The sequence below is a fragment of the Phyllopteryx taeniolatus genome, chromosome 14 (assembly GCF_024500385.1).
Source record: "Phyllopteryx taeniolatus isolate TA_2022b chromosome 14, UOR_Ptae_1.2, whole genome shotgun sequence".
Taxonomy (NCBI): domain Eukaryota; kingdom Metazoa; phylum Chordata; class Actinopteri; order Syngnathiformes; family Syngnathidae; genus Phyllopteryx; species Phyllopteryx taeniolatus.
Genome location: NC_084515.1, coordinates 18,123,143 through 18,137,921, shown reverse-complemented (window position 1 = coordinate 18,137,921; position 14,779 = coordinate 18,123,143). Strand labels below are relative to the sequence as shown.

Below are 14,779 nucleotides of genomic sequence, written 5' to 3'. Positions count from 1 at the left end.
ATATGAGTGAAGAAAAAGAAAGAAGAAAATGTTGAGCGGAATGACAGAGATTACAGCAAACATTTGCACATATAGCAAACATTTACATTTTTATAAATGTAAATGTTTGCTTTCACACGAAGGGTGATATTGCTGCGATCGTAATCCCAGATGTCACATCTGCATGCGCTGCTGGGTCATCTCTGCCCGGGCTCTGAATTACGCGCACGTCTGCAGGCCGCACACGCCGAGGCACAACGCACGCGCAAGCCACTCGAGGCCGTGAAGGAGAAGAAAAGAGGAGAGAAGAGAAGAGAAGAGAAGAGAAGAGAAGAGGGCCATTTCAAATTTCTGAAAAGAAGCCCGAGCTACTGATCGAAACTTACAATTTTGGAATTAAAATCAATAATTTAAAAACATGCACGGAGATAGCTTTCCATGTGCAAACAAACACATGGATGGACGGATAGAATGGCAAAGGTCACGGCCCTGCTAAATATTTGGTTCCCTTCAATGTGGATGCACGCTGCGATGGACCGTGGGACCGTTACCTTAATAATAAGAAGAATAACAATAATAATAGAATCATCTGTGCGTGTTCCTACGTCTTTGTAGGCATCTGAGCAGGACTTGTGCGAGGAAGATTTCTGAACAAGCGGTTGTTTGTCACCGCTGTCAAATAATCCCCTTTCTTCTGCCAATTCCCCCCCCCCCCCCCCCCCCCCCCCCCCCGTTTCTGGATTGGACCAAGAGATAATCTGGGATTACAGCGACGTGTTCGGCCTCATTCATTTTGATGGCCAGACGTGTTCAACAGCAGAAGTTCATTCATTGCGAGCCACGAGATGTTCAGTTGCATCATCATCATCATCATCATCATCATCCACGGTAGTTTCGTGGTCTCATGTAAAATATCCAAGAATAGGGTACTGTGCCAATGTTTTAGCACTTCTATAATAAGTGGAGTAGTGTATTTGTTTGTTTGCCCATCTGTTTCTTAGTTAGTAAAACTACTTTTGACACATGCCCCACCTTCACAAAGGCTGGCGGAAATGTCTTTTTGATTTATTAGTGCTGTCCTGCTAATTAACATTACCGATACAGGGCGTTCGGAAAGTCACTGTGCACTCTTATCTTGATTAAGAGAGATGTTTTAATATCGAATACAGGAGGTACTGTGAAAAAAGTAGTTTGCCCACTTTGTATAGCATCGTCAAAATGAAGTCGGCCAAATGATCTCTGGGATGCAAAACGAAGCAAAATGCCAATTCAAGAACAGATGAGAAATAAAGTCGATGACATTCGGGTTTCAAAAGCACCGTCACCCCCAAATGGAGAAAATATGGAACAGAATCTGGCCCGGAAATGAGGTCACGAAGGAGCTCGGGACAACGTGGAAAAAAAACTGCTGGCCTCCTTTGCCTCAGCTGAGGTCAGAGTTCACGACTGGACAGTAAGAAAATGGCCGCTGATGACCGAACGCAAACAAAACACAAATCTGAATGATTCTCAAGACTTTTTGGAAGAACATTCTCTGGACGAGACGGTTGTTATCCATCATAATTGTTCAGAAAAAAGTGGAGAGAGCCTCCTGATGTTCTTGCAATACACCAGAGGGATCTGTGAGCTGAAGTGCCAGAATGAGGCAGCCATTTTGCAGCCAGGTAATAGCACACAGCTACAGTAAATGCTGCTATTTCTGACCTGACTTTGTCGTGACCGTTATAAGAAAGAAGTGCATCTCAACGGGCCGCCACCATTCGCTCTGTCAATAATCAGTGCCTTTACAATGAAGGCCTAAAATTGGAAATCATCAATAACTTTTGGAAAATAGGACTTGAATCGTGACTGTTTCAGCATGGGAGACATTTATCCATAGAAAACCAAGGCGGCATAAAAATGATACGAAATGATACGAAAATTGGTTCCAAAAAATCTCACATTCATTGCGGTGTCATGGCTTCAAATGGTATGAACCTGATGAGACTTCCTCCTCGCATGACGAGGATTTGCCGCGGTGTGACGACAGCGCGGCAAAAAAGCCCATCAAAGCAAACACCTGTGCAATATCATCCGTCCAAATGATTTTCCAAAAGCTCTCGAGTTATAAATGTCAATGTACGTACAATCGATACAGCACAATACAGAGAGAGAGAGAGAGAGAGAGAGAGAGAGAGAGAGATTGTGTGATTGGCTCCCTTCCCTCCATCATATCAATTGGAGCTTTCGATGACGTGTGCGGAGTCCATCTGTCAGTGCACCCGCGGAGCGCGCACGCTTCTCCGTGTCAGCATGAGCGCGGCGTGCAGCGGCTACCTGAGCGCCGACGACGTGTCGGTGGACGCGTTCTCCTGCCCCAGGCCGGCAAACGCCGCCGCTCGCTTCTGTTGCGGCTTTAATGACTTGAAGTACTGCTGCGACGACCCCAACAGCTTTTACCCGCACGACTATGCTTACATGTGGTGGCTCAGGTGAGTTGGAGTTTGTTGTCCCAGAGGCGTCCTGCTTTTGAACACATCATCCTTCCAAAATGCCACAAGGCTCGCCGTTATCTTTATGCTATTAGATTTGAAATGACACTCTCGATATTTCGTATTGATGTATATCTTATTTCAAGTGTTGAATATCCTTCTCAGTAAAATCTAATGCAATACTGTTTGAAAACTTATGAAGGGATTTTAGATTCTCATTGTTCTCCTGTATATTTGTAGCCATATCTTATTTTGTCGAGTCCCCCAAAAATGACAAATATCTATCACGCCGATGTATAGTGACAGGCAGAACAACGGAATGCTCTTGCATGAGATGGCAGAAGGTCCCAAAACCCTGGGGGGGGGGGGCACCTGTTGCCATTTCTACCACCGAATAAGTAATAATCCTAATAAATCGATCAATTCAATCAGGATTTTGCAGGAAGGTCGTAAAAATGACAAGGGCTCATGCAACTTTTCAGGGTTACGGACGACGTCCGAAAGCGTTTTCACCAGAAGGCATGCTCAGTATTTCATTTTTTCTACTCATGGCCCACAAATATTGACTGCAATGATGACTTGAGTACTGCGTCAGCGTAGGTTAGTTTCGGCTTGTGTACAAATGTGGGTTCCGGTGTGTCATCGCCACAGGAGCAGTTCAAAGTGGAAGTTGCCTTTTCTTTGCAAAATCGAAATGTGCTTTTTCGACTGGCGCACATCTCCGCTATTACGCTATTACTTCGGATGTAAACACATTTACAACAACTGCCTTCATGTCAGTAGATGGCAAAATCCAAATATGATTGAAACATGACATGCAGTCCATTTCCCCCTTAAGTCGTTATGTGTAGTAAAAAAGGTAATTGTCATGCCTTGATGCTGAAGTTGTATTTTCCTTTCTTCTGTCAGTATTTGGGCTCTTGTCGGCCTGTCTTTTGCAGCGGTGATCCTTCTCGCCTTCCTCATTACAGTATGCGTTCTTTGCTACCTCTTTATTGCCACCAAACCAAGTCGGCGTGAAAACAACGTAGCCTTACGAGCACCAGGTTCGTGTGCGCGCGAGGCTTTCCCCATTCTTACTCCTCTTTTTTGTTTTGTTTTTGAAAGGCTGTATGTATTTGCCACATTTGTCTTTGTGCCTTCCGGCAGGCGACCCCCGGCAGGGATCCGGCCCGACCGGAGAGAAGCGCGCCTCCGGTCCGCGGGGATTCCGAAAGTACTTCATGAGCAGGAAGTTGCAATCTGACAACCAGCCCGCAGACCCAGAGCGTCTTTTTCAGAGGTGTTTCACAGCCACCGTTACGGCCGTGAGGGTGGAAAGTCCTTCATAGAAGAAGCTTTTAGCATTGATTTAGTGGATGAAATGTGGAGACGGTCTGACCAGGAGGAGGACGAGTCTCACATGCAGTATCTGGTCTTCATAAAGAAGAGCGAGAAGACAATAAAGGGAACATCATAATATTATTGGCCAATAATAATATAACAATTTGTTATTTGGGAGACTTCAACTTGAGTCTCACGGGGTTTCTCGTCGTTTTGTCGCCACAAATGGTCAAAACGGTGACGATCTAGATATCTGGATTTGTGTTTGACTGGAGTTTTTTTTTTTTTACCAGCTGTAATGCCAAACATGTTTAAGTCGGATCTGACGCCTCCACACCAGCAGGCGCCACGCTTTTCTTTGCACCATGGACCTGTTTCATGTCAAGCAATTTTGTGACTGACCGGCAGAGGAACAAACAAACAAACAAACAAACAACAAAACATGATTTCAAATATAACTCGCTGTTCTGCTGAATGTACTTGTTGTAATGAATGGGAGCCCTGCGCTTGCTTGTGATCCCTTCTGGCGGCGATGGGAGACCTTGACGCCAGTGTCTTTCTTATGTCCAGTTTGCTCTGTAATTTGCTTTCGGTCGCCATGGAAATGTAACCAGTAAGTGTCTGTGTGTGTAAGAAACTTGCAAAGGAGTTTCCCAGCGCATACATTGCACATGCCGTGCCCGTATCATTGGCAATTTGAGGATGTCCGCAGGAATACAATGCGCTCATCTTCAACCTTGCGTTGAGGCTTTATCCATTTAGTTCCAATCCAGTTCAGGTGTAATTAGCGATGGGAATGGTGACTGAGCAGTGGTGGACAGACGCACGTGGTCGGTCACGCGTGCCTCGCCTTGCTCTTTCGCGTTACAATTGAATATTACGGCACATTGTACTCGAGCACGGAGCCCCATTGCTAATGAATTCGGCACAGAATTCCTGAAAATCTTCCTCTTCGCTGACAAACGGGACGTGTGCATCGCTTCAAGGCTTTGCCGTTTGCTTTAGTTCCAGAAGTATTTGTACGGAGTTACTGCGATTTCCATTCGTACACACCGCCGTAATGTATTTGAAATAAAACAATCAAGATGTGATTGAAGTTGAGACTTTCAGCTTTAATTGAAGGTGTTTATAATGGATCAACATTACCAAACCTCACAATTCATCTTACAATGTCTTTTGCTCTCTGGTGCCTCCTTGACATTCATATCAAATATAGGAGCTCAAATCAGTTTTAAATGAGCTTTTTTTTTTTGTTTTTTTTGGTATCGGTTTTGTTGATATGTCTAACTTGTAACTGGTCGAAAATGTTGTTTTTAATCACAGAAGCGTCTCAACATGCACACGACCCAACTATAACCTTTTTAGCCATCTAAAGGAAGAGAAGAAATGTGAGCTACATAACTCAGCAGAAATGACATCATCAAGCTAATCGCTTTGACCTCGGCTAGACCGAAGTCCTCTCGTCTACTTTTGTGTTCCAGTCGGAATGGAGTGTGTTATTCAAACCAATGTTAATGTTACTCATCTCAGCAGAAAAAGATCTATTTATATCGAAGTCTTTCTTTTCTTTATTATCTAGCTGAGTTTGTTCTTTACCAGTTAGCATACTTTAGCAGTTAACACAGCCAACATATTGATCAAAAGCATTGATTTGCAACCCTGTTGCTGTAATTAGAGTGACACTAAAATTGAATGAGTATTCAAATATAATTGACCCTTCTTCATTGAAATGTAGATGATTTATTCAGCAATATTCTCTAGGTGCCCGAGTATCTGTAAAAGGGTTGTGCCAAACTCAGCCAAAAAATATATACATTCTCATAAAAAGTGTACCGCTGATGGTTGAACTCGATGAATCACCTGCGTTTCTTGGAAATATAGCAAGGATTTATGAAATCAAGGATCCGTTTTACAGAAATGCTCCTCCAATTCTGCAATCAGCGTTGTACTCAACTTTCCATCATCCTCGTAATATTTTCATTGCGACGGTAGCACGTCATTTTCCGTAAATTCAACTACTCGTAATAATAATACTCAATTATTGTGACTTTAGGAAACAGGCATTGCTACATTCTGAGGATTATGCTTTTTTTTTTTTTTTTTGGGTCAAATTTGATTGACCTTGTGGCCTTTATCACATTCGTCAAATGTAACTCATACCAAAGTGTAACCCATAAATCAGTCACCGTCTAGCGCACATCCCCGCCGCCGCCACTGAAGCGCTAAGGGAACCCACGCCGCACCGTATTTCAGTCACAAGCATCCGAATATGACAACAGAAAATGTCGATCATCTCCCTTCACACAACTCATCGATTTCATATTTGCTGTCGGAAATCTGATCAAGTTTGAATTCTGGAGTTAAGACAGCCAGCTCCATTTTTAATGTAATGTATATACTGTACAATACATGAAAAAAGAGCCCATTTTTTGCACGTTTATTTTGCAGGGTGTGGCTGATCGTAGCCATTAGATGTATGACAATGTATTCGAAATCCATCGTGTAAGTTTGTCTGAGTGTACAGTAACTGATATTCTCTATTTGAATATTTCCTGATACATGTCCCACTAATTATTTTGTCCACATTTGACAGCATACGTAGCAAGTCTGGTTAAAGCTTGAAGCTTGTTGTGTTTTTCATCTTTGTCGAGTGTCGTGTCTACGTCAATGCAGACACGGGCCCCAAATGGATTCTTGTTTTCTTCAAGCTGAAAATGTGAAACGTCAGTCGTTTGTCTAAAAATAAACACAGTTCTCTACGTTTTTCACTTCTTTATTTCGGGGGGATCTGACATGGACATTAGATGAATTGTTAGATATGTTGAGTGCACTGCTTGAGAATAAACTATTCTATCTATCAGATTAGAGACAAAAGGCCTTTGCGCTCTTCATCGTAGTTGATGTTGATCACAATCAATGAATTTTCATTTCTGTCCTTTATGCATACAATGCAGTTAATAAATCATTGCTTTCATGAGTTGAACGTTCAAACCCAGCAAATAAAGGCCACATACAAAAAGCAAGGACCAACCCAGTCCGAGCATTCTCATTTCCAAGCTTGAAGTTACCTTTGATGCGTCAACACGCTACACTGCGCATTTAAATCAATATTTGTTGACATTGAGCAGTCTTTCTACATTTGCATTAGATTTGCCAGGCGAAATGTTTCCTTTTGGATCAGAAAAGAACTCTCCGCCTTGCACCCGTTTACTCTTACTGTGCAGTTTCTTCCATCTGTCGAACCGATCCAATTCCGAGAGGTTTCTGTCTTTCCGCAAAGACACATGCAACGCTGATTTCATGCGCAACGCAATGCCCAAATTACTTTTCAGTTTCCCTCTGCAGAGGCAGGTACAAGCTGTTCTTCAAATAGCTCAAGCAACTGGTAAGGACATGAAATGGAGCCCCACCAAGATATAAAGTACAAACAAAACACGAAAAGCCGCAGCAGAGGTACCCAGGAAGTCTTTTCTTTCGAAACGAGGCTCACAAGAGCACAGAGCGGCGGCATGACTCAGAGATCATTCTTTACGTTCTTCTTTCGTTTGCTGCGCTTGAAAGAACGAGCGTACGGCGGAACCTCCAAAGTGGAACAGCTTCTGAAATATGCCTCACGAGTCAACACAAACGACAGAAAACTGGAAGCTGTAAAGTCGTGACGCATGGATCACGTCAAATTAGATTTATTTTTGAAAATCACAATACAACCAAGACATTTCATATTGAATGTTATTATTATTAGCCAAATGGAAAAAATGACAAACATCGATTGAATGAATGCATATTTTATGAGGCAGAGCCTCAGCGACCTGTGACCTCACAGATGTTCTTTTTCGCCAACATCGGTAATCAAGTGATTCAATTTAAAGGTGAGGCCAAGTCCATCCATCGGTTTTTGACTTCATGTCGAACTGTTTGATGGAATCGCCAGTAGTCCAAAGACCTTTGTCCGACATTGTTCACTGGTTAAATTGCTAAAGAGTCCAACTTCATCTGGTAAATCGGCGATCATTATTGTTGTGCTTATGTTCAATCAACTGTATTTTATTATTTGGACGCTTTGCACGTACAGATGTATACTGTATGTACATACTGTACATACCATATCCAGAAATGAGGACCTCCTCCAGTGATGGAATCATTTTACAGGACCATCATTTTGTTTGCGTTACCCGTGCTAATAGCAACGATATTCTGTATAGTATAACTAGAATGTCAGTCAGTCGAGCTCGAATCTCTTCCAAGGCCAAACTGATCACAGAAGTGTTCCAAAGCAACATTTGTTCATCTCTTTGTTTGTTCGCGGGTTATTTTCCGGTTGGCGGAGGATTGCGCGTGGTGCCACCGGGATTGCTGGAGTGCGCAGTCGCATTGATGCCGCAAGGACTCAATCGGTGAAAATCACTTTCTTCACCAAGATGTCATTTTGTTCTTTCTTTCTTGGCCCGTGAAGCAGCCTTTTACAAAGTTTGGTGGAAGTTGTTTTTCATTTCTTTGACCTAATTCTGCTAATTGTTCCGTACGACACAGAGGTGTGCATATTCGTCTAAATGTTTCTGTTTGGCGCTTCTGCATCCGTCAAGTGATGAAAAAACGAGCTGTAAAGCAGCTGCTGCGCTCATCCACACTATCTCAGCCTATTGTGAACCGCAGGTCATCGTCACTGTCGTCGACGGCGTACTCCTCCTCGTCGTCTTCTTCTCTCTCTGCCCGGGCTTTCTCACCGGTTTGAATATAGTTATCTTCGATGAAGCCGTCGTCATCTTCCTCGAGCGCGCCGACGGTCCCTCTCGCCACTCCTACTCTGCCAGACACGCTGCTCGGAAAGGGCACCTCGTCTCCGCCGTACTGGCTGACCCCGTCGGCCTCCCGCAACAAGGAGTGTCTGTAGCTGGCCAGGAAGCGACGGAAGACGCGGAACTTGACGGCCGTGACGATGACGAGCGAGATAGCCAGAGCTGCGCCCAGTCCGGCGGCCAGATAGGACCATTCTGGCGACTTTGGGGCGCTGTCTTCGTTGGTGAGCCCTGAGAAGCGAGTAGGAGATAAATGTACAACATCAAATAATAAATGTGTGGAGGATTGCGACAGTGTCGTAAACACGATTCTTGTAAATCTGATGTTGGAGCTCAAAGTTCGAAAACACATCTTGTAAAATACTGCGTGTGTAACCTTGTTAAATTTACCTCGAGTTTCAGTGGCGTTACCGATGGCCAGATCGCCGTCCTCCGTCACGAGGTTTCTTTGAGAGGCGTTCTGGCGCTCACTTTCATATAGCGACGCACAATGTGCTTTTCTCATCGTTTCACAAAAGGAGAGAAACACAGTGATGCGGCAGATCCACCGGAACATTTCTCAAGCCTCCAAGGAAACCTAATCAGACAAAACAACATTTTTGACAGAGGATAATAGAAGTGTTTTTCTTTCCTCTTTCATATCTGCTCTTCCATTATTGGCAAATGTGGGCCTCAAAAACTCTGATAGCAACAACATGCACTTTTTCCTTCAGAGAATGATGATGTTTTTCAGGCCGTAACTTGACATCGCCATTCAAAGAAATCGCCCGTCTGAAAGCATTTACTACAACACATCACGGCATGCCATAGCAATCAATGTATGAGGTGTGTCAGAAATGGTGTACGGTGGACCTCCCTCCGCGAAGAGCGGAAATCCCAAGAGAAGTGACGGCCGTTATAATTGCACTGAAAAAAAAGATTTTTTAAAAACTCTCAAGCAAATTCTTCAATAAGCCGAGGTAAACCGCCCGTCGTCACGGTGAAGCCGAGTTGTCCCGCCACAACGCTTGCCTCATCTTGCGTACTGATAAAACAAACGCCGCAGGATCTCTTGGTAGACATAGTGAAAAGGAAAACTTGCACAGGTAGTTTGTAGTTTGAGTTCGGGGGGGGGGGGGGGGGGGGATAAAAACAACCTTTGTGACACCAGTCCTGGAACTTTTCTGACACACCTTTTAAACATGCTGTAAAGATTTGAGGTGCAACACTAATAAGGTAGAATTATATCAATTACACGTGAAAGAATATCATTTTGCGAATAGAATGACTTTGAAATGGACAAATAAGGCAGTGTCTTTTTATTTGTACTTATTTCGGCTGCATGTTTCATCCGAGGCAGTAAACAGTTAACAGTTAAAGGTAACAAAGGTAAATGATATCCAACTGAGCCAAATCCACCGAGTTCCAAATACTAACTTGTTGTCCTCACCACGCACATCAACAAACAAAAGAAAACAAAAATAGCGATGACTTACCTTTTCAGAGGAACTGGAATCTTTTTTGTATATATATATATATATATATATATATATAAAGTTTGTAGCTGCAGTTTTGAAGAGTGTTGTTTTTCTTCCTCTCCTGTTTCTCCTTCTGGAAGAAAGACTCTTAGCGGGCAAAGGTTGCGTTATATGCCTTAACGTCGCCGTGCCCATAAGTCAGATGCGTTAATGAATAACTTGATTTGGTTTTGCTATTTGTTAACAGCCCTTTGCTTTTTCACTGTCCACACTCACGTTCACACCTGCAGGCAATTTAGAGTCTCCAAGCAAACTACCACGCACCCGGAGAAAACCCACGCAGGCACGGACGGGAGAACATGCAAACTCCGCACAGGTGAGGCCGGATTTGAACCCGCAACCTCACAATTGTGAGGCGGAGGTGCTAACCTGTCGCCCACCGTGGCAAAACCAAAACAGAGTCCAGACGTCTATTATGGACAAGCCAGTGTTGTGTGGATGCATCCGTGCCTTGAGAGCAGATGGTGGAGGTGTGAAACAAAAGTGTTTATTTAAAAAAAAAAAAATGTTTGCTGCATCAGCTTCTAATTGATTTGCTCCCGGTCGGAGGTCGTGCGTCTTCATCAAAAGGGGCAGAAGCGTCTCCGGACCTCTGACACATGACAAATGAATCCCTTGGGAGAGCAGTAGGTAGGACGCCTCTTTGAGCAATAGCACACCTGCCATACAAGTATGAAGGGACCGATTACTGCATCAAAAAGTCACAAGTAATAACTCCAATGAAGTAAAACTACTCACCCTTTGACGTCACCTGGCAGCTGTTTGTAGCTCGATACCGTCGCCGTTCTTCTGCTAATGCTGGAATTATGAAGTGTTGTGTGTCTGTGCTTATGGAATATCTGGTCGCTTGAAAACAACAACAACAATAACAATACATTTGATTTGCCCAAAGGGAGTGACTTATTCCATGGTAGGGTCAATCACAATTTGAGATTTGAGATACTTCTGTTTTCATTATTCTTATTATTCTTATTATTTGACATTCCGGGACTGATCATGACGTCATGGCTGACAGCTGCCGTAGACTCGCCTCATTGATGGTGCCTTCAAGAAGGCTAGGTACCAAGAGCTTTGTTTTCAAACAGGGCATATTACAACGATTAGTGGTACAAAAAACAGCAACAACGAAAGTACTCACTCCATTGCAATTTTCTTACGGTTTATCGGTAAACAATAATTGGTTTCATCCCTGTCTGCATGACATTGTCTACCATTATCACAACAGATTAATTGAACGGCACTGCGATTATTTCTTCGGGGAAAATTCAGAAAAATTCCAAGCGAGAACAAACCGAAGTACGAAAAATAACGTGTTCCAATTCCACGAGTCCACTTTCTATTCCAGAGTTGCTCAGCTGGAGGCGGTTTCTCCCCCGGCCCGGTCGGCCTGTCCTCCCGAGACACAGAACACCCGGACGGAGCCGGCTCCCGTCCTCCTCCTGCTGTGCTCCCTTCTTCTCTTGAGGTGGACCAGCACAGCGTATCCCACAACCGCCAGAGCCATGGCGAGTCCCGCGGCGATCATCACCAGACCGGACACCCGCACGTCCCCGCCGTCATCGGCGGTCGCACATAGTAAAACCGTCCCACACAGCGCGACCGCCAGACCCGCGACCAGGATGAGCGCCGGGTCGGCCCGTCCGCCGCTCTTCAGCTGGTCGATTCGCCGCCGGCTGCGCACGCAGTTGGTGTCTTGGATGGCGGAGCTGAGAAGCTGCTTGAGCAGAAGCGCCAGGGAGAGGAGACACAGCGTGGCGCCCACCCCGAGGCGCCACTCGCTGGACACGCTGGAGCCGCTGGTGGAGAGGAAGGCCACGCCGCCCAGGCCCAAACCTAATATGAGGGCGACCGAAGCGCAGTAACACAGAAGGGACTGACGCGGCTCTCGGAACCACCACAGCTCCACCTGCTCCTCCGGGGAACGCTGCCGGAGGAGGTCCGGGTACGGGCTCGGACGCTGATGAAAAGTCTGACCGGGCTGGTAGAAGACCTGCATTTCCGGCATGCTGCTGGTGCCCGGCAAGCCTCGATAGCTCGGAAAGGGCGCGCAGTCGAAGGAATCAGAAACAGGTTCACAAATTTCATTCTGAACATCAACTTTTCCTACATTTAGCGAGTCGCTCACAATGTCGAGTCATGTGTCGCGCTCCCTCCGTCCTGCAGCAGAGGTCCCGGTGGTGAATCAGCTCCCTGTGAACGTGTGGATCCTTCAAAGTCAAGGGATCGTTTGGCAGGGGGGACTCAAAATCAAAGTTGGAAACATTTTGAGTTCTTGCGAGGGAAAACCAAAGCAAGTAGAGAAATGGCCTGACAAACATCAGTGGGTTGTTGAAGACAGCAAAAACACAATCAGAATTTTGATCCTTAACCTTAATCCTAATCCCTAATGTAGCTAGGTTGAAGAAGACTACAAATAAGAACTGTATTTGCATAGCACCTTTGAAAACACCTTGACAAAGTGCTTTGGAAAAGCTGCAGGCAGCCAGTGCAAGATTGAGGTAGTCGCTCACAAAGGTGAAGGTCACGGGTCACGGCTCACGGGTCACGGGTCACCGTCCATCCATTCGCGTTCCATCCTGCAACGTCGGTCTGAGGCTTGTTTGGGCTTCATGGCAAACGATTACCATATGAGCGGATGAACCAGTCAGCATTAACGAATCCTTTCGGTTGCTGCGACAACCGCTTCGCTCAAGTGCTCCAGCTGCTTGGCAGATGAAACTCAAAAGAAGGTGCTTGATGGATTTTGAGTTCTCGCAGCAACGCAAGCGAAGCAGGCAGAGGAACGGTCACGGTGACTCGCCGCCGAGGACTAGCGAGGCTGATGAGCCACAAGCTCGTCACGTTCGCCATCCGCCGCGGTGCCAGGCGGAAAACGACGGGTCACAAAGAGAGCGTTAGATCATAGTTGGAAGCTTTTCTACACAATGAGGCCACACAACGGCAGCACGCCGACCGATGAGCACGACGACTGTGCTGCCCAACTTGCCGTTTGTGTGCGTGAATGATGTCAGCGTGTCACAATAATGCCGTTTCTGTGATCCAAAGCATTGCGTCACACTCACACTGCGCGGTTTGAATCCAATGAATGTTGCTTCACATAACGTGATTACTATTACGATTATTATTCTCTACCCATATAAAGTCAGCTATATGAACAGAAATCCCGGCACGCGAGGTGTTGGTCTCTCCTGGGAATGTGTGTAATGCCGCTCAGGATTTCTCTTTCTTCATCTGGGACAGCAATTCTCATAAAGTGACTGCTGCCCAAGTTCAGTTCAGTTGGATTTAACGTTCAACTTCAAAACATTTGCATTTCATATTCAAGAAGGGTTTGTTTTCAACTTTTTGCTGAGGTACAATTTGTGTTGACCCTTCATGTGTGAGACATTTTAATTGAAGAATAGTTGAATAAGTATCGTTGAAAAAATGGATTTGGAGATTATTTATATCTTCTTCTTATTTGACTCTCTTTAAGTGCAGTGCTAATGTTCAAACTGCACGATGTTATAGTGGCCGACAATAATGCAGTATTAAATGTAGTCAGATACTCTAGATCAGTTTGAAGATGAAATAAATAATAATACTTTGTAGTGTATTCAATGAAATAGAGGTTGAACGTGATTTGCAAATCATGGTATTCTGTTTTTATTGATGTTTAACACAACGTCCCAACTTCATCGGAATTGACGTTGTAGTTTTTAGGAATGCCACTGACCACTTAGGCTTACTAGGCTCCTGTAATTGAACGACTGGATTAGTTGCTTTCATTTTGGAAAACCGCGACCAAATTTGCAAGTCATGTTACAAATCAATTGAAAAAAAAAAATATACTGTAATTGTCCACTTAAAGGGACAATTTGCTGTTTTTGTTTGGCCTCCCTTTGCTATTTTTATACTGTACCTTTTCGGCCTCTGGTTTTCTTGGAAGTGCTTTTGTTACATCAAAAATAATGACATAACTTGTCTTGTCGGAAATTCTCCAAGAAGCGGAAAAAGAAAGAAAGAAAGAAAGAAAAAGAAGATGTGTTTTGAAAATAGCCTCTTTTGCGCCGCGTTGGTGAGACGCCATTTCAAATAAGCTTGACGTACTGCCAAAGACATCATGCGATGCGTGCTGTCCTCCAGCCAGAGGTTGAGCTGCACTGAATTGTTTTTGAATTTGGAATTTTCTGAACTAGTGGTTAGTGGGCGAGGCACTTACACTTCCTGCCCCTGGACCCAATATGTTCAGTGATGGGACGCTGTACGCCTCAGTACCGTCTCCCAAAAAATCCCAACATGAATACTGTACATCCGTAGCATCCGTTATACTCTCAAGTAATAACATTTCCAACGCATGCTTGGCTAAATAATGTGTGTGTGTTTTTTTTTTAAAATGATGACCACAATGTTGTAAACCAATCAGCCCCAGTAATTTTTCACCAGCTGTCCACGAGCCACTTTTGGATTCTGACCCACCGGATGAGAATCACTGGTGTAGACGAGTCATTCTAGTCATTTCATTTACGTTCAAAAGAAAGTTCAGTTTCAAGTTCAGGCAAAATCAGAACTTGACTACAGCTGTAGCCTGTTTTGAAAATTCAGCAGTTCAAGATGTAACTATTACTGCCATTATACATTCCTATTATTATCAAACATTTGTCTTCTTTTCATTCAGATTATTACAGTCATCATAGAAAATCAGCGCTATCAT

At 44.4% G+C, this 14,779-nt stretch overlaps 3 protein-coding genes across 3 annotated transcripts; 1 reads left to right on the top strand and 2 right to left on the bottom strand.

Annotated features, from left to right (window-relative positions):
- Nucleotides 1-2,214: 2,214 nt before the first annotated feature.
- Nucleotides 2,215-6,453, top strand: LOC133488983 (protein shisa-like-2A). The gene is made up of 3 exons (XM_061797571.1): nucleotides 2,215-2,450; nucleotides 3,360-3,496; nucleotides 3,600-6,453. Exons 1-3 carry the CDS (start codon nucleotides 2,272-2,274, stop codon nucleotides 3,779-3,781), a joined length of 498 nt encoding a protein of 165 aa, XP_061653555.1. The 5' UTR covers nucleotides 2,215-2,271; the 3' UTR covers nucleotides 3,782-6,453.
- Nucleotides 6,454-7,419: 966 nt separating this feature from the next.
- LOC133489394 (leucine-rich repeat-containing protein 19-like) lies at nucleotides 7,420-10,963 on the bottom strand. The gene is made up of 5 exons (XM_061798420.1): nucleotides 10,825-10,963; nucleotides 10,103-10,745; nucleotides 10,045-10,069; nucleotides 8,960-9,146; nucleotides 7,420-8,800 (listed from the first exon to the last, which is right to left on the bottom strand). Exons 4-5 carry the CDS (start codon nucleotides 9,123-9,125, stop codon nucleotides 8,406-8,408), a joined length of 561 nt encoding a protein of 186 aa, XP_061654404.1. The 5' UTR covers nucleotides 9,126-9,146; nucleotides 10,045-10,069; nucleotides 10,103-10,745; nucleotides 10,825-10,963; the 3' UTR covers nucleotides 7,420-8,405.
- A 181-nt stretch (nucleotides 10,964-11,144) lies between these two features.
- On the bottom strand, nucleotides 11,145-14,554 carry LOC133489393 (transmembrane protein 125-like). Its single transcript, XM_061798419.1, has one exon. It carries the CDS (start codon nucleotides 12,089-12,091, stop codon nucleotides 11,438-11,440), a length of 654 nt encoding a protein of 217 aa, XP_061654403.1. The 5' UTR covers nucleotides 12,092-14,554; the 3' UTR covers nucleotides 11,145-11,437.
- Nucleotides 14,555-14,779: the final 225 nt, after the last annotated feature.